Below are 18,621 nucleotides of genomic sequence, written 5' to 3' on the forward strand. Positions count from 1 at the left end.
CCTGTCTGGTTCAGCATTACATAATGTACTTTTATGAACAGGATAATTTAAAGGGTTGCCTGTAGACTAGTTTTTGAAGCAGAAAGACGTGTCTCAAAGCTCATTTGACAAGTTCTTGCTTGTTTTCCTTTGGAGATTAGTCTGTCTGACACACAATAATTTGGAATTAGGGTTTAAATAAACAATTATCTCCTTTCAGTCCCATCCACCACACAGTTGCCTAAAATTAGCAACTTTTGTTGTCGCACAAAACACACTGATAGATGGATCTACTGATGAATACACTGCAACTTTTGGTGATATGACGAGAACAATGATAGTAAATCTGCCTTTCTCCTCTAAAGAGTTGAAGTCTGCGGTCCACAGAATGATTGACATTCATGTTTTAAGCCCTTCACCTTGAGTGGTGACATGTGTCTTTCTTTAGGGCATTTCCATGTCAACAAGGGATGACACAGGATTAAACTGAAAGGAAAAGGACCCCTGTGCTGTCTGGAAGGCCCCTAAAACCGGGAGTGCTCATTCCGGGTTGGAGTTCAATTACTTTGAGGTCTTGATCACAAGTGAGGAAGGATGGAGCAAGAGATCGACTGGCAGATTGGTGCGCCGTCAGCGGTGACGTATACTCTGCGTGGAGCTGAAAGGCAAAGCTCTCGTCACCTATAGTCATGATCAAGAGGACAAGATACATGATGCAAACAGACGAAATGAGCTTTCTTCTTGGCTGGGGTCTCTTAGAAATAGGGTGAAAAATTGGTATCTGCAATAGTTATCAGCCAAATGAGTTGTGAGATATCAGCATATCAGATATCGACCAAAAATTCAATATTGTGCATCCCTACGTAACATTCATTATAACTAAAACATTTGATAAATCTGCTTCCTCTAAAATGTTTGTTATTACTAAGAGTGTTTGGGTAGGAACTGAACTTCACAAAGTCATTGTAGATAGAAGTGCAGTGAACTGTTGCACTTTTCTTTGTGAGAAAGACTTTGATAATGAAAAATACCACCATTTCCTCTGCCATTCTAACTCAGCTCAGATATACTCAACAGGAATAAAACCCCAAAAAAATAAGAGGAAGACAGTATTTTCCTCCAGCTACAGGTTGAATGTGTTAATGTAATTCTTGTTATCTTGAAGGAAAGCAGCAAAGCGTAAAAAACTTACTCTGTTTTGTCTCTCTGCAGCTCTAAACACACTGGAGCTGTGTACGTCCGTGAATACCTTCACTCTAAGTGATGCTTTGTGCATCACAATTATCCACACACAGCCCTGCATCAGACCATGAGTTGACTTTTATGTTCATGTGAAGGTAGGCCGCAGCAGCAGCCGATGACAGCTTAATTCTCGAGCAGGGTCCCCCCCCGCTGAGGCCCGGTGTTTGTGTGATCTGACAGATGGAGATCAGACTGAGGAGGGATGAGTGGGAACCCTGTGAGTGCGCTCAGGTTTCTTCACGTTGTGAAAAGATTTGTCCCGTCCATTCACTTCTGATAGAGTTTCCCATGTTCAGTGCTGCAGAAAGGTTTTTGTTGAAATATCTCTCTCATCTTGAGTGCGCTCATGAGATACGCCCAAACCTGATGTTGGGTTTAGTTCTGGTCCAAAAAAAGTTCTTGGACGCCACATGCAGGACTTTTCTCTCGTCATAAACCAGAAGAGGAAGGATTTCTGCCAATTACTTTGGAAAAGGCAGGAGACAGGTAAAGAGGTGTGGAGGAAGGGGCTAGGGTTCAATGAGGTAGAAAGAGGGGGAGACTTTAGTGCAATATAAATGGGTAACAGGGGTAATGGGTCAACCGGAGCTGCTATGGTAAAGCAACTTCAGAACGGAGCAGAATAAGAAGGATTGTGGGAAAAGGTCAGAGTGTACAGCAGTCAAAAAAGAGAGGGAAAATATTTTTGACCATATTTGAAAAGGAATGTGGTTGATGCAATGTTGGCCTTCTGAAGATGACCACAGGCAAACCTCTCCCAGGTGCTGAGATGATACCGATGTGCCTTGTCGTGCTGCTGATCAGTAACACCGGCTCTGTGTCCACACAGTTCAATGGATACAACTGTGATGCCAGCCATCACAGCAGGTTTCCTGGTAAGAAAACATTTAATTTCAGTCCGATTGCTCCTCAGAACATCTGTGTATTATTATTCAGAATTTTTCAGTATGATAAGGAACTGTGCCAATAAACATAATTTAATAAACATTGAAAACTACATACTATATTTCAAGCAATGAAAGTTTTTTCTTCTCTTTTTCTCCTGCAAAAGAGTTCTATAATATCAATAAATGTTTTAAAACTGGAATGTATCTGACCCTCGTGATGCCCTGGGAATCGTTTGGTAATCTTCTTTTGCATCTGACAAGTAACTCCAATCTGATCATGGATCACTTTTGCAGCAGTAACCGTAACAAAGACCTCTTTTATCAGCACGGGATTATTTTTTTAAGTCATGATAATTTCCAGTTTGCAAGCCCCATTTTATAATAATCTTAATACACTTGACTATTTTGCCTAAATATTAAATTAATCATTTACTAAATCAATACTAATCAATTCAAGAAGTTTATTATTAGGAAACTGTAATATTAAAAAAGAAGTTGAACTATAACTAAAATAGAATAATACAAAATAGAATAAATATGTATATATACAAATACGTAATGTGCACTGCAAAGATATCCATTTAGTTACAGTTAGCAAAGGTGTAAAGAGTACTGCTATATCCTACTCAAGTAGAAGTACTTTTACTTGATTGAAATTGGGTAAAAGTAAGTCATACATGAAATATTTACAAGTAAAAAGTAGCTCATATAAATAGTACTCGAAGTAAAAATGACTAGTTACTTCCCCACCAACACACACACATGTTTATTTTTGGTAATAAATCTTGCCACAGTTACCTTGCATACAGTAATCTCTTGTATAAACTTAAAAAGGAGGATATGAAACCTTGCACAATTACAACCTAATTTATTTTCCACAAAGACTTCTGTATAAAATAAAAGGTTTGTCAAAATGTACAATTCTATTTTGAATATAATAACACCTATGCATTCAATTTAAAATTAATTGGCTCTGAGTATAGCTACATTTTGTTGTTGTTTGTTTTGTGCACCAACGACCAAGACAAATTCCTTGTACTGTCCTTAAAACTGTACATGGCCATTAAAAACATTTCTGATTCTGATTCTGATTCTGATTCTAAAACAGTGCCATGCCAAATGTGCCATGTGGGTAACAACATAATAAAAAACCCCAACCTGAACCCAATAAAGTGGCTGGGTGTTGATCAGACACGACTAAGAATATATGAATTATGTTAAATGTATCTTCATAAATTATGAAGAGACCATGGAACTGAAATAATAAAATAATCACAAAAAACAATAATTTACCCAGGAACGGTTGGGTGTAGAAATGTAACAAATGACTTTACTTCTTTTAAAATGTACTTAAGAACAAGTAAAATTACTGATTTAGAAATACATTAAAAAAGTACATAAAAGCAACTCAATTATAGTAAAGTGACTTCTTGTAATTCATTACTTTCACCTCTGACAGTTAGTCAGTCAGTCAGTCGTTGGTGCAAATCTGCCACGTTGTGCAACAATCAATGTAGAACATCTGCTCAGGACTTAAAAGTAATTCATTTAGTTACTGTTGTGCATGTTCTCGAGCTTTATCTCAGACTTTCCTCGTCCCTGCCTCCCTCTTTGCCTGCTCTAACCCAGGTGAGCGAGATATCAGCGTATACTGTGGGGTTCAAACCATCACTTTAAAGATCAACTTCTGCCCTGTGCTCTTCTCCGGCTACACCGACGCAGATTTGTCTCTCAACGGCCGTCACGGTGAAGCCCAGTGTCGTGGCTTCATCAACAATAACACTTTTCCTACAGCTGTTCTCTTCAGCATCAGCCTCAGCACTCTGGAGGCCTGTGGCAACAGTCTGGTGGTAAAGAAAACCACACTTTAGTCTTATTAGAATCATTAACTCATTTGTCACGTCATATACTGACTTGAAAGAAGCCAAAACAGGTGAACGAGGTGTTTCTTTCTGCAGGTCAGCACAGCCCTCGGAGCCAATGCCTATGGGAACATGTCTCTAGTTCAAATTGGAAATGTGTCAGGCTACATCGACACCCCAGACCCACCCACTATCATTAGCTACCTTCCTGGTTTGCTGTACAAATTCAGCTGCAGCTATCCGCTGGAGTATCTGGTCAATAACTCTCAACTTGCATCGTAAGTAGCTGAAAAGAAGTTCAAATAAAAAGATTGTTGATGGAAATTCAAAACAGCACAGAGAAAAGCAGCATCACTGAAAAGCTATTGTAATTCATAAATGCTGAATTGAATTGAATCATATATAATGGAATCAGCCAGCTATGATAATGGAGTAAAAAAAAAATATTTTTCTCTTTTCACAGCTCCTCTGCTGCCATTTCTGTCAAGGACAACAACGGCACATTTGTGAGCACTCTGAGTATGATACTGTACAATGTGAGTACATGGGTACCTTATTATTAATATATTTATATTTAGCAAATTTGGATTCTACAAAGTCCAAACGATTGTTTGTAGAAAGGTTTCAAAATCATCAGTTGCTCATATCTGTCTTACATCATATTGTTATTTTTGAAATAGCCTACTAGCCTACAGTAGCTACAGTAGGTAATTGTGCTAGAAAATGATAGCTCATAAAAAGAATACCTTTCATGCTTTGCTGTTATCTATATGGTTATAATATGATGCAGTAAACCTTTAGATGATATTTTGTGTTATGTGAAATTTAGAGTCCATAGATGCTCACTGATGGAATCACTCTAGCTTTTGGTGTTTTCCTAGATTAATTTGTAGATTTTATAAGTTTCATGATTTTATTACTTTGACATTTGCAGGATTCAACTTACAACCAGCCGCTGTCAATCCCACTGGCCGGACTGGCTCTCAAGACAAGGGTGTTTGCTGCAGTGAAAGCTACAAACTTAGACAAACGGTACCAGTCTCTTAATAATCACTGTCTGACCATGGGATGCTATATTGGACAAGGTCTTCCTTATACGTTTCCCACCATTATTTTTAAATGGATTTTGGCCTATTTTCAGCTTGAGCTACATTCATAAAGCCATTATGTTATTATTCTGTCAGTAGGCGCCAGTCTGCAACAAATAAAGGCAGACTTTTAGCTTTCTGGTGCAGTTTGATCTCCCGTCTCCGTCCTATCTCACAGTTTTGTCTCTTTGCAGGTGGAACATCTTGATGGACTACTGTTACACAACCCCCTCAGGGAATCCTAATGATGAACTCCGCTATGACCTTTTCTTTGGGTAATCGTGTGTGTTTTTTCTTCCTCCAGATGACGGTATGATAAAGCACAAAGGAGACTCATTACTCATTCAGCCTATCTGCTTGGCTTATTCTCATGAATGCTACTTTTTCCCCTCCAACAATGACTTCCTAAACATCAAGATTACAGACCTGCCATTTGTCTGTAAAAAATATAAGTATTTATGTGTCTTAGCATTTGTGATGTTTTGACGCAGATGCTACAAAGACCCACAAACGACCGTCTTTGAAAATGGGAAGACTCAGATGGGGCGGTTTTCCTTTGAGGTTTTCCGTTTTGTGAAACACAGACACCAGAAGATGTCCACTGTGTTTTTGCACTGCCTCACCAAGCTTTGTCGCGCCGATGACTGCATCATGCTCATACCAGTAAGAAAGAAAAGAAATCAAAGAAAAATGGATCTCAGTTTCTGAACCACCACCCGCTTTTTACCCAACATCCTTGTGGCCTGAAATTTGATGTGATTGGCAGATTTGTGGGAAACGGCGCAGACGAGATGCTCAGGAGAGCCTTGATCCTCCGACTGGGGCGTCAGGGAACGCCATCATCACTGCTGGCCCAATCATCACCAGGAGTGGTACGAATGATAAAATGACTTGAACAGAAAGTTCAAGTTTGACGTTGTCCAAGATTTTTTTTTTAAAAGCACGCAAATTTTGGCAACACTTTACTTGTTTTATACATAAAGACTGACATAACACTGTCATTATAATGACATGACATCTGTCATTAGCATGACTAAGGTGTCATGAAGGCTGTCATTAAGTGTCGTATGTTACCCTAACCCTAACCCTAACCCTAACTCCACTAAACCTAACCCAAAAATGCCAACATAGCTCCAAAGATGTCATAATTTAACGACCCTTAATGACAGCTCAATGACAGCCTTCATGACACCTTATTCATGCAAATAATGAGATAATGACAGCGTAATGTCAACCTTATGTATAAAACGTCAAGTAAAGTGTTACCCAAAAGTTCTATGTGTTTTGGCTTTAGTATGGAAATACTTGTAAGATTGTATTATTTTGAACAATTACTTCACATTTTATGAGTTAAGTCATAATTACATTAATCAAGGTTGTTGTTATTATGATGATTAAGGACAACTTTTTTTTTTTTTTTAGACGACACTCCGGTCAACACCCATACCCAACCCTTGGGGGGCTGGATGGTGGGACTGGGGGTGGAGGGGGCCGCCACCTGTGTCACTGTGTAGTGGCGTGGGGGCGGCACTCCCACCTCTAGTTACCCTACTAATCCCTCCAATTTTAATCACACCTCAACATGCCACCCCCCGGAGGGTGTACCCTCACTTACACCCTCCGGCCTATTACACCACATACACGTATATCCACAGAGGTAGGATGGGGAGCACCGCTCCCCTCCATCCCCCTTCTTTTAATTACACCCCATACATTCACTGAACACACACACTCACACAGGGGATAGGGAAGTGCCTCTCCATTGGGGAATGGAGAGGCACCATAACAGGGTGGTGGGTTGGCTCACATATTTGGGCCTCTCCGGTGGGGGCCTGGCCCCTCTGTTGGTGGCTGGGCCACTACATAGAGTGAAAATACATCAGGATGGTGTGGTCGGGCGTGGCGGTGGGTCTCGGGGGGGCTTTGCTGGGGTCTCTCCTTGCGGGGTCTTTCCGGGCGGTGTCGGCCTGGTGGAGCGCGGGGGCGCTTCCTCCCCTTGGGTGAGGCTTGGTGCTTGTTTCGTCGGCTGGTGGCCTTGGGGGCGGGCCCCGCGGTGTGCGGGCCTGGGGCGGCCTGCCTCGCCGGTTTGGGGGGTGGGTGTGCTGGGGGTGTGCTGGTGTCCTCACCGGGGTTGGGGCGGGGTTGCTAGGTGCCTCGGAGCGATGCTGTTTACTGGGGGGCGGCGCTAGCTGTTCCGGTGGTGGAGGTTGCTGTCGGCCGCCTGGTGGGTCTGTCCTGCCATCTGCGGACTGGTGGGTGGGTCCGGGGCATCTTTGGCTCGGGGCTGCGGTTCCGCACTTGATGTGGGCCTTTGGGGTGCCTCCGTCCCCGCGGTGGGGATCGCCGGTTGCTCGCGGGCCGGTGGGTGGCGCTGCTCCGTGGCTGGCGCTACCCGGGGGGCGGCGGGCCCTGGGCTGCTGGCCTTGGGCTGTCCGGGGCTGTGCGGTCCTGCTGGGCTGTGGCCGGGTCCTGGGCGGGGGTGGGGGGTGCGTCCCGGGGGGCTTGGCCCGGGGACTTGCCCTTGGGGGGCCCTGGTCCCGGGGGGTGCTCCTGGGGCCCGGGGTGATTGGCTGGCTGGCCGGGCCGGTCCTGGTGGGGGTCTTTCGGGGCGGGTGCCGCGTGCCGCGCCCTTGCATACCTAATGGTACGGCCCCTGCTTGGGCAGTGCCCCATGAGGCAGGGTGCTGGGGATGCACAAGGCGGTCTGGCTTGGCCCTTGGAGGGGGCCCTGGCTTTAAAAAAAAAAAATAAATAAATAAAAAAAACTAAAGCCCGTGGCGCGGGCGACATCAACAATAGGTGATTTGGGGCGCCATGGGGGGCTAGGTTGGGGTGCCTGGGGGCCGACGGGGAGACTCCCGGCGGCCCCCTGGTGCCTTATGCGGCTTGGGGTGTGGTCGTCCTCCCTGGGCGGGCTGCTCCTGGTGCTGCGTTCATTCCGGGTCCCTCTGGCCTGGGGTCGGGTCCCTGCTGGCTCTGGGCCCGGCGGCGGGTGCCCGCCGGCTGCCCGTTCGGCGTGGCTCTGGTCGTCTGCTGGGCGTGGGCTTCGGCTCCTCCGCTGGGGTCTCGGGCGGGGAGCTCTCTGGGCCCTCCCCTCGGGGGGTTGGGCGCGGGGGTGTGGGGGGGTGGGGGGGGATGGGGTGGGGGGTCTGGGGGTTGGGGGTTGGATTGGTGGCATGGTGCGCTGGGTCCTTGGCTCCTTGGGGCTTTCTCGGGTGTGTTTGGGGGGGGCGATGGTTGCCTCTCGGTTTGGGATCTTGGGGGCGTTCGGGGGGCTGCTTGGCAGTGTGGTGGTCGCCGGGGGCCCCCGGGTTGCCCGCTCTTGCTGCTGGCCTGGCTGCTTCCGGGGCCCGGGGGCGGCTCGTGGGTTTTGCAGTGGCGGTTCTTGGAAATACATTTGTCATGGATGCACTGGCCTTGGGCTGTGGGATAACACTCATACTGGGCTCAACCACAGACACGTTGTTCCCAAATACCTGTTTTATGGAATTTCCACTCACTTCTTCCTCTGCTCACAGCCACCACCATTATTCCTAAGCCGCACACTGGTCACCAAACTGGCTTGATAACACAACAATAAGCACAATATACACAACCACAATTTCACATCGCATCACTTGAAATCTATCGACTACTCCCCACCCATTCCATTTCCTATCTTGTATTCCTCTTCCCTGTTAACTTCCCCACCCCTCTCCAACCCCTCACCTTGGTGTAACACTGCCCTCTCTTTTTTTACATCCTCCCTTTAATAAAGTATTTCTTACCCTTCCCTAGGGAGGGCTGGTGATGGTCACAATTATGCAATGAAATAAATAAATTTATTTAATTGCAATAACAAAATATGCATTGCTGTTAAAAGATTGCACTTCTTGTAGTGTTAACCTTCGACAGAATGTGCAGACAAGAGGAAAAAAAAAAAAAAAAAATAAAAATAAAAAAATAAAAGCACGCAAATTTTGGCAACACTTTACTTGTTTTATACATAAAGACTGACATAACACTGTCATTATAATGACATGACATCTGTCATTAGCATGACTAAGGTGTCATGAAGGCTGTCATTAAGTGTCGTATGTTACCCTAACCCTAACCCTAACCCTAACTCCACTAAACCTAACCCAAAAATGCCAACATAGCTCCAAAGATGTCATAATTTAACGACCCTTAATGACAGCTCAATGACAGCCTTCATGACACCTTATTCATGCAAATAATGAGATAATGACAGCGTAATGTCAACCTTATGTATAAAACGTCAAGTAAAGTGTTACCCAAAAGTTCTATGTGTTTTGGCTTTAGTATGGAAATACTTGTAAGATTGTATTATTTTGAACAATTACTTCACATTTTATGAGTTAAGTCATAATTACATTAATCAAGGTTGTTGTTATTATGATGATTAAGGACAACTTTTTTTTTTTTTTTAGACGACACTCCGGTCAACAACTCCAAACTAGGTAAGTGGCCTCTGTTTACAACAGAAAAAACAATAAGTATAATTCAAATTATGAATTTTAACTCACAGCCTGACATTTGTAATTTGGTTTACTTCTCTGTTCCAGCTTCTGGGGATCTCACCCACCAAATCACCCCAGTGACCAGCGCTCTGATCTCAGGTGTTGTCATCTTGGGTGGAGTCAGTGTTTCCTTCTTCGTGCTTTTGCTCCGCCTCCTGTTGAAGTCCCGCCTCCCATCAGCTGCAACCTCAGGTGTTTGGAATCCCAGCTTTAAATGAATAAGCATCTTCATGTGACCATGGATTCATGTAATAACATCTATCAGCAGGCTTCTAGATCAAATGTGCGAGCTTTTCTTTGTGCACTCTTCATCAAATATGGGTTTAGTTGTATATTTATTGCCTCCAATACCTCAATTTTTAAAAATCTTTTCATTTTGTGTCAGTTATTGTATCAAGAGATGCATCACAAAAGCTCTGCTTGATATCATTTACTCATCCATTTGAAGTATTGTTCTCTTTGTTAAAAGCCAAATATTAGCGGTCACTAAGAGGCACGACTGTCTGTTCAAGCACTACTCTCTGCAGGCCTTTCGTTTTAATCATGCTACTAAATAACTGTATGGTGTTGTTGTTTTTAATCTATCTGATTGTTGATTAAAAAAAAAGGTTTCAATTATGTGTAAAAAAATGTGTTTGCATTATCTCTTTTTAAAAAACATGTAGAGTAGTTGATCAACAAAAGGATGTAAATAAAACATGTAAAAAAAAAAAAAAATCTAAAACAAAACTACAAATTCATTATTTCTTTCTGAATAGAATTTTTGCATTTTTTTTTGACAACTGTCATTTTAAGGAGAAATTTGTGAGTTGAAAAACAATTCTAGTAAGTTGCTAGGTTAGCATAGCTGTATCCACATTCAGTAATACTTCTTTATATTACTGTATATACATTTCAAGAATTTGTCATGGGGGTATGGGGGTGAATTAAAAACTATATATACATTAATTTGAGTATTCAGTGTATATACTGTATAGGGATATTGCGGATTGGGATCAAGACTAATGAAAAAAGGATGTGTATCAGTGGTGTAGCTGTAAATCTACCTTTCTTACGCAGCTCTCATTAAAACCACAATTCTCATTTTAAGTATTAATGGTCAAGGTCTCTTGTGGCTATATTAACACAAATCCTGTATAATACACAAAGTATCTTTTGGTAATTATTATTTGGCTTTAATATTTATGCTTGTCCAAAGCTCCATGATAACCTTAGGGGTTTGAAATAAACTTTAGAGCTTTCGAGGAGACAAATAAAACTTGCTCAATGTAAAAACGTCAAGGTTTCATGCTATTTTGTGCACACATGTAATAAATGCAAGGGACCAGTGCAGCAGCTGTGAATCTTTAATGGAAGCCACCAGGTTTCATTGCCAAAAGTAATGAATACATCTCTGGGTCCCTTTTATGCCATTTAACTCTATGATTCATTTCCGTAATGTTTATGCTTTAATATTAACCCATATATCTGGGAGAGTTTTCCAAATGTCATGGCCTCGTGGGTGTCCAATCTTCAGGAAAATGAGCAAAGTACCAGCTACAGCCAGAGTTGGCTTTATGACGGGCAGAATTAATCTTTCAAATTTTTATTTATTTATTTTTCTTTTTTTGCTGTATTGATTTCTTTTTGCGGTGACCGATATAAATCTCTGCTCACAGCAGTCGCATCTCACGTGTCTCGGTATGAGAGCAGTTTTTGTGACCCGCGCGACTCTCCAGCGTTGTCTTCATCAACCTAATCCCAAATTTCAGCAGTCATATTGTGCTGTATTCAGATGTCATGATGATATCTCCTCCCAGTTTACCCTTAGTACGTATACATGTGTACTATCAGCACGTTTCAGCGAGCACGTCATTGCAATAGTAAACTGTCCTGAATTTCACACACCTGACAAAGGCTTGACGAAGACGCCCCATCTTCCAGCTTGACCTCCGTCGGCGTTTTCGTTTCCCAGGTGGCTCACCTGACAAGATTATATTTCTCACATTCCTCGCCACTCATTTTATTTTCACAGTTGAATTTCCAGTTTTAGGCACTGTTGAGGATTTCCGTCATGACTCATAATCCCAAAAGCTACTGCTGGGGAAGTGTAATCGTTTAAGACCTGAAACATATTCTAATGTACGCTAATAATCAGCCGTCACTTGATTTTGACATTCTAAAGCTGTTTTATTTAAGAGGTTTTCTGCCAGTTTTGTCATTATAAGGGTCATCCAGGTCACAATAGACGTGTAAACATCTCTGAAGACAACAAACACGTTTGCTTTCTTTCATTGTCTGTGGGGCCCACACATATCCTGACTTTATTAGGTTTCAAAATAGGAGGTAAGGGGCTCTGTTTCACATACAAAACTAACAAAGCCTCATATACATTGCATACAAGCATGTAACTGTAAAGAGAAGTGTGTAAGGTTTCATTATTTGCCTCGAGGAGATGACCACAGTTCCTTAACCACAAAACATGGATTGTTCAGGAAGACAGGAGGAGAACCACCAATGTGACTTTGACCCTGTTTTTGTCCAATCCTGTGACAGTGTTGTGGTCATAAAACTGACATGTTTACCATACATAGAACAGTCTACAGCTACACTGAGACTGAGGAGGAAAGGGTTGTTCAAACTATACCGAATGGTCTTTGTGAAGCAGATTTAAATTCAGGACTTTTTGATCAAATCACCTCAGACTTTTTGGATTTTCAGTGTGTGGCATTTTAACAGAGGGTGACAACATGGCTATATTCATCCTTCTTATCCTGACGTCCCTGAGTATTGCGGGCCGAGAGGCCCTCACATTATCTGAATGTGGAGCTCATGCAAGAAGACCAGGTACGATGGGCAGGGTATCAGCTTCAACCTCGTATTGTTTTTGACTGAAGTTTTTGTTAAAGTATAAATTTAAACTTTATAAATGTTTCTTTTATTGGAGGGCTTAGATTTTTTCCCCCTTAACAATATACTTGCTTTTTATATTGTTTTGTTACAGCATAAAGAACAGTCAAGGCTTTGTGTTAATGATCAATGTTGACTATTTTTCTTGTGGGATGTAAAAGTTGCCAAAATGTACAATAATTGCTTTTGATCCCTTAACCTGAGGTGTCAAACTCATTTTAATTCAAAGGAGCAGTTTGATCTCAAGTGGGCCACAGATTTTTTGCAGGAAAACGAGTAATTTCCACATTATTGTGCCCTAGTTTGCACTTCTATGTATACATAAAACACAAAATATGTAAGAAACCAACATAATCCTGGCAATAAGTAAGATATATCAGTCGCAACAGGGTCTTCACTTTAAATTTCCTAGATTTTGTGGCTAATTTCTATTTAATTAATGGAAATATGTCATAAATTGAGGAAAATTGAAGAGTTTTGTAAGAGTTGTTTATTCTTTCAACTGTTTAACATTAAACATGACTGCAATCATGCAATATAAGCACTGGGAAAACTGTGAGCCCAGCAAATATTTTGAGTTTCATTTACACAATGATTCATGTTTTCTGTCATTTTTACTGTCTCCTGCGGACCAAATTGGACGCTCCAAAGAGCCGCATATCATGAGTTTGACACATGTGCCTTAAACAATGCATTGCAACATTTGTGATATAGGATTGTTTAAAAGTTTTTCATCAAACTTTTGATGTAAATGTAAGTTACAATCAGCTTTTTTTGCATTGCCAGAATACACTGACATTGCTGTAGTTTGTGGCACGTCCTCCATTGATCTGGCCATTCAAGTCTGCCCCGTTATCTACACTGGTTACAATGAAAGCTTACTGTTCCTGAATGGGATTCAGAACAACGTGGATTGTAAGGGGACGATGGACACCTCAGTGGTACCTCCGGTCCTGAGATTTAGCTTTCCAATCAGTGAGGGAATCGCCTGTGGCAGCAACTTTTTGGTGAGCATTGGATCAATGAACACAGGCCGGATTTCAGCTGTTAATAAATTGATCCTTTTTTAAAGTTTAACTGAGTTAGAGTTGGTGTTCCAATCCAAACACAAACTGAAATGATTTCTTTCAGATGTAAAGTGTGAAGTATCAAGCTATTTATTGAGTTTTTATGTTCCCTATCATTTTTTTGACCTTTTGTAAAATACATTTCTCATTCAATTATTGACTCTCAGACCACAAGCGCTCCTGGAACGGGAATATTTGTAGATTTCTCCAACATTCAAACTGTAAACGTGAGCGGGGTGATCCGATCCTTTGATCCCACCATTGGGACCGTCACCTACAACGCAGAGCTGAAATACTACTACTCATGTGCTTACCCACTAGAGTACCTTGTCAACAACACCCAGGTGGATGTGTAAGTCCACACACACCCACACACGACTTGTATTTCACTCCTGTTCACGTGTAATTTCGTCTCTTCTCTTATGAACTCATAGATCGTCCTCCTCCATTGCTATGAAGGACAACAATGGCAGCTTCATCAGCACCCTCAGCATGGCTTTGTACAAGGTGCCACCTCTTAAACACCGACATGGAAATCATCAGACTTTTCTGGATTGAGCCTTTTCTAACATTATGTGTAATCCTCTCCTCCATTTAGGACATAAACTACACCACACCTCTTGTAATTCCACAACTGGGGCTTGAACTGCGGACAAATGTTTATGTACAAGTGGTTGCATCCAACTTAACCTCACAGTAAGAAGCTTCAATATCTCAATCCTGCAGTGTTTTTATTCACCTTTTCAGGCATTACGTGCATTTACATTCTAGCCGTAGTGACGTTTAGAAAAAGTTCAGTAAAAGAAAACGTTTTCAAATGATGTTTTTCATAAATACAGTTAGCATATTTCCTCTGTTAACTGCCCAGATTAAGATATTGGTTAGTATTTGCAAATCCTGAAAGTAAATCAGAAATAAAATACTCGAAAGTCTATTTTGTTAAGGGGTAAAAAAAAAAAAAAAAAAAAAAAACATTATTCAATTTAATTGAATTTCCTATAAATATATAATTTTATACTTTTGAAAATTACATCTAGAGTCCTCAAAAGATATAAATGAATAAATAAATCGAAAGCAGATCAAAATAAAAATAAAGTACAAAATATTTAAATAATTTGTTGTTGTTTTTCAACCTACGTATATTTTGCAAATTTAGTCTAAAATTTGGTTTTCAAATGTGTTCCTTCTTATTTTTCATTAAAAGTTGGGTTAAAATGTATAAAAAAGAATGAAGAAAATACCACTGATGGGTCAGTAAAAATGTTGATAACATAATTATTGTATGCTCATAAAATACATGTATCTTTGTTCTTATTCTAGCTGCACATAAACACAATAATCAAACAAAATGTGTCTGACTTTTGTAAACTTTTATTTTAAAGTGTTGGGTAGAACTAGTCAGAAGCACCAAAGTCAATATTCTGTCTTTCAGTAATGGACCAGTAAAATAGTAAAAGGATTGTGTTTGTTTATGTGTCACTTTTTAAAGTTTGATGAATTCAGGTCTCATTGGTTTGGACTGCATAAAAATCTGAGAGTGTCTTAAAAAAACAAAGATGATTTCCTTCTCTCTGAGTGTTGATAGAGTGTAAATGTGACCTGGAGTTTCTGACTCATTCTTTCTCTCCAGGTATTTTGTTCTCCTGGATCGATGCTACGCCTCGCTGTCCCCACAACCCTCCAACTCCACCTTCTTTAACCTGTTTGTCTCGTAAGTCATTAATAGAAAAGGTGTTTTTTTTCTTGATAAAACTTCGTTTTTTTTCCCAGTCTTGCAGGACTGAATCATGAGTACTGTCTCAACTTCCAGCAGTCGAGTTTTTAAATCCAACATTTGCAAGCGTCTTACCTCATAAGCAGCTCTTAAATCCAAAGGAACCGCATTGTCTTGATTTTGTCCCGTTTACATTACTATCAGTATGTATTCCTGTGCTGAGCAAATGGGGCACTTGTGAGGTTCGCCTTTTATTGAAAGGTGCTCCAAACATCCGCTGACGACCATGCTGGAAAACGGGGATAGCCAGAAGGCTCGCTTCTACTTCCCAGCTTTTCGCTTCATCGAGCAGCAGAATGAGACCATCTCCACCTACTTCCTGCACTGCATCACACGACTCTGTGAGAGCAGCACCTGCAGCACCTTCAAGGTAGGAGGACAACACAGGGATTTACAAATCTGAAATGCTCTTTACATTCTTTGCTGTTCTGTTTACAGCAATGCAACCGGAGGAAGAGGAGCGTGGACAGCACCATGGTGAAGGAAGGCCTCACTGAGCCCTCTGTCCTCACTGTGGCTATAAAGGCCAAGAGCGAGAACCGTACGTCCCCTGTGTGTCTCTAAGTTTGTGGACCATTCAGAAAATAGACCCACACATGAGACATTTAACCTTCCTATCATCCTTGAGGGCAATTTGAATTCATTCAATGTTGAAAGTGTCTATCTGTACGTTTGCCGTACGGACAACCCCCGGTGCTATTGGTACGTTTACCGAAGTACACGTACGTAGCATCTTAGGGTTATGGTTAGGTTATAACACTACATCGCAAACATTTTTACGGTTAGGGTTAGGTTTGCAGTTAGGTTTAGTCTTAGTCACGTGACCTAAACTGGCCTATGACTGACCTATCATATGACCTAAACTGGCCAATGAGGGGCGCTGCGTACGGATAGAATGTTGGTATATTGATACTGCAACCATACGTATAGCCACTGCCTTTAATGTTTATCATTCAAAAAATAAGTTTTTTGCTTCATATTTCATGCATTTTCTTAATTTGATGGGTACAATTGATTAAGCGTAAAAATTATAATGGTGATATTTTCTCAATCTGCTGAACGCAAATTGCGCGCTTGGTGTTCGTCTGGGGTCAATTTGACCAGAAGCTGTTTTAGTTGGCTGTGTAAAACTTGTCTATGTGTGACCCATGTGTGACCTTACATCCCCACACCTGCAGGTGCAATTTTCTGAAAATCATTTTCTGGAGCGATATTTGCCTAAATTAAGTTTGTATTTGAGTATCGAAAACTCCTCCTCTTGACATTCCTGGCTCCTCCTACCCAATTAGAATGTGAGCTCCACCCTTTCAAACTTCCTCACAGCTAAAACAAACACTGTATTTTAATATAGAATAGATATTATACTTTATTGTCATATATGTACGTATAGCTACTACATGAAATCTATGAACAGTGGGCAGCAGCGGTAGCACCCGGAGCATTTTTAGTACCCGTTATACTGCCTCATTTTGCCTTTGAGATCTGACGTGTTTGTGACACAATGCAACGTAGTGGTTGGACACAACAGTGGACTATCACCTTGAATGGACTATTCCTGTAATCAGTAGTGTAGATGATGACAAGAAAGTGACGTAGCAGCTTCATTAAATGTTTGAAGCAGCTGACTCAGCTGATTTACTCCACTGCTGCTGCCGCACACATCCTGAAACAGTGTTTGTCTGACTCACAATCACAATAGCCGCTTAAATAGCCACGTGTTTTACTGTAATGTGCAGTTTTTTGATTTAAAACAATAACAAAAGTGTGTGGATAGCAAAACAAAATCTCTTTGGTGATCACTGATTCTCCTCGCAAGAGCAAGGCATGAAGTCTGCATCTACAGACACGTCCACTCATGAATATGCAGAAGCAGGCCCCAAAACAGCCCATTTTTCGAAGTGCTCAGAAAGTCACTTTTCAGAGGGCTACAGCTCTGGAAAATAGGCGAGTTTGAGAAAATAAACTTCAAATACTATGTTGTTGGGCTTCTTGGAACAAATGGAAATGGGTGAAAAATAGCATATTATTGGACCTTTATGTAAATCTGTTTCAGCGTGTTTTGGAGTTTTCCTCTACGCTTGTCTTATTTCTTATATTCATTGATATGAAGGATGACACCTAAATGTTTCCCCTCTTTGTTGCAGCTTCTCTCACCAAAGAAAAAGGTAAGTGTTACCTTCAAGAAAGCAGCAGGAAATTAGCTTTCAATGGAAATCCTCTTTAACCACCATAACAAGTAACCGTATCGTCTATAACGGCGTATGTCACTCTCATTTGTGCACAGCGCAGTCTGGTGGAAAGTCGGACAGCAGGAGCACGTCCGTTGGCCTGGGGATTGCAGTGGCGGTCCTCGCTGTGCTGGGGGTGGCGGCCATTTTGGCAGCTGTGTCATTTTATCGAAAACTGAATCAACTCAGCTAGCGGCGACCTGACAGGTGGAGGTCGGCACGAGGCTAAATTACATTATGAGTCTGACAGGGGTGACATTCCCATACGGGTGGAGGTGCATAATGTATGTATGTAGGAATGAGTATGTACTGAATCAAACTATTGATTGGAACTAATGTGTCTTTACAATCCATCATGGATTATTCCAGGTTATAGAGGATGAAGTCAGATTAATGCATCATTTTTTATGCTCAGCACGTCGAAGAAGGATGGAAGGATTAAAGACGAAAGGACAGAAGGAAGGAAGGAAGAAAATTTAGGTGTTCATAAAATAATTGACGTCTCTTTGACTTGTTTACTGCTTTTTTCTCATGCGCTAAGCTTGCTTTCAACCTGTAGACATAAGAGACTTACTATTCTGAGAATAGACAGATTGTCCTTCATGTTCAACTTTTCCTTCAATATACAACATGCACTAAAAAAGGGACAGGATGAGGTTTGACACTAAAACTGTCATTTATTTCCTCATCAAAGTGTGAGTTAAGCATTGTCTGATTCGAGTGCTGTCAACGGTTGATTTGCATTAGCACTACTTGATTAGCTCTCAGGTTTTGTGGGTAAATCATCAAGAAGCAATACGTGTTCTCCCTGATCATTGTTTTAAATGCATCTGAAGAGTTTGAGTAGTTTATTTTTGAATGAAAGCATGTTGCATGTGATGTGTAAAGTAGGCATGTAGCTTGTATAAATAAAGGTGGGGGGGACTCTGTGATTTCCCTGCATTTTGTTAGTCATACAATGTATTATTTGCAGATTTGTTTGCAGAAGCCTTCTCAAGTTTCATCGGTAGTTTGTCTATTTCCTGTACCAGGGGTGTCAAACTCATTTTTGTTCAGGGGCCAAATACAGAGCAGTTTCATCTCAA

The 18,621-nt window shown here is 41.4% G+C and overlaps 2 protein-coding genes across 5 annotated transcripts; both read left to right on the forward strand.

Annotated features, from left to right (window-relative positions):
* Positions 1 to 1,157: 1,157 nt before the first annotated feature.
* Positions 1,158 to 9,941, forward strand: zpld1b (zona pellucida-like domain containing 1b). Of its 4 annotated transcripts, XM_028465052.1 has the most exons (13): positions 1,158 to 1,316; positions 1,402 to 1,438; positions 1,518 to 1,707; positions 1,983 to 2,096; positions 3,738 to 3,958; positions 4,067 to 4,248; positions 4,434 to 4,506; positions 4,905 to 5,002; positions 5,253 to 5,333; positions 5,550 to 5,721; positions 5,825 to 5,930; positions 9,489 to 9,518; positions 9,624 to 9,941. In XM_028465052.1, the coding sequence occupies exons 3-13, from the start codon at positions 1,632 to 1,634 to the stop codon at positions 9,794 to 9,796; spliced, it is 1,326 nt and encodes a 441-aa protein (XP_028320853.1). In that variant the 5' UTR covers positions 1,158 to 1,316; positions 1,402 to 1,438; positions 1,518 to 1,631; the 3' UTR covers positions 9,797 to 9,941. The 4 variants fall into 4 exon arrangements, with proteins under 4 accessions (XP_028320853.1, XP_028320855.1, XP_028320856.1 ...); XM_028465054.1 differs by lacking the exon at positions 1,518 to 1,707; XM_028465055.1 differs by having other exon boundaries at positions 1,158 to 1,707; positions 3,831 to 3,958.
* Positions 9,942 to 12,307: 2,366 nt separating this feature from the next.
* On the forward strand, positions 12,308 to 17,729 carry LOC114474603 (zona pellucida-like domain-containing protein 1). Its single transcript, XM_028465022.1, has 10 exons — positions 12,308 to 12,404; positions 13,236 to 13,474; positions 13,702 to 13,886; positions 13,969 to 14,041; positions 14,133 to 14,230; positions 15,165 to 15,245; positions 15,510 to 15,678; positions 15,747 to 15,849; positions 17,453 to 17,473; positions 17,593 to 17,729. Exons 1-10 carry the CDS (start codon positions 12,308 to 12,310, stop codon positions 17,727 to 17,729), a joined length of 1,203 nt encoding a protein of 400 aa, XP_028320823.1.
* Positions 17,730 to 18,621: the final 892 nt, after the last annotated feature.

This window comes from Gouania willdenowi, chromosome 13, assembly GCF_900634775.1.
Source record: "Gouania willdenowi chromosome 13, fGouWil2.1, whole genome shotgun sequence".
Lineage (NCBI taxonomy): Eukaryota > Metazoa > Chordata > Actinopteri > Blenniiformes > Gobiesocidae > Gouania > Gouania willdenowi.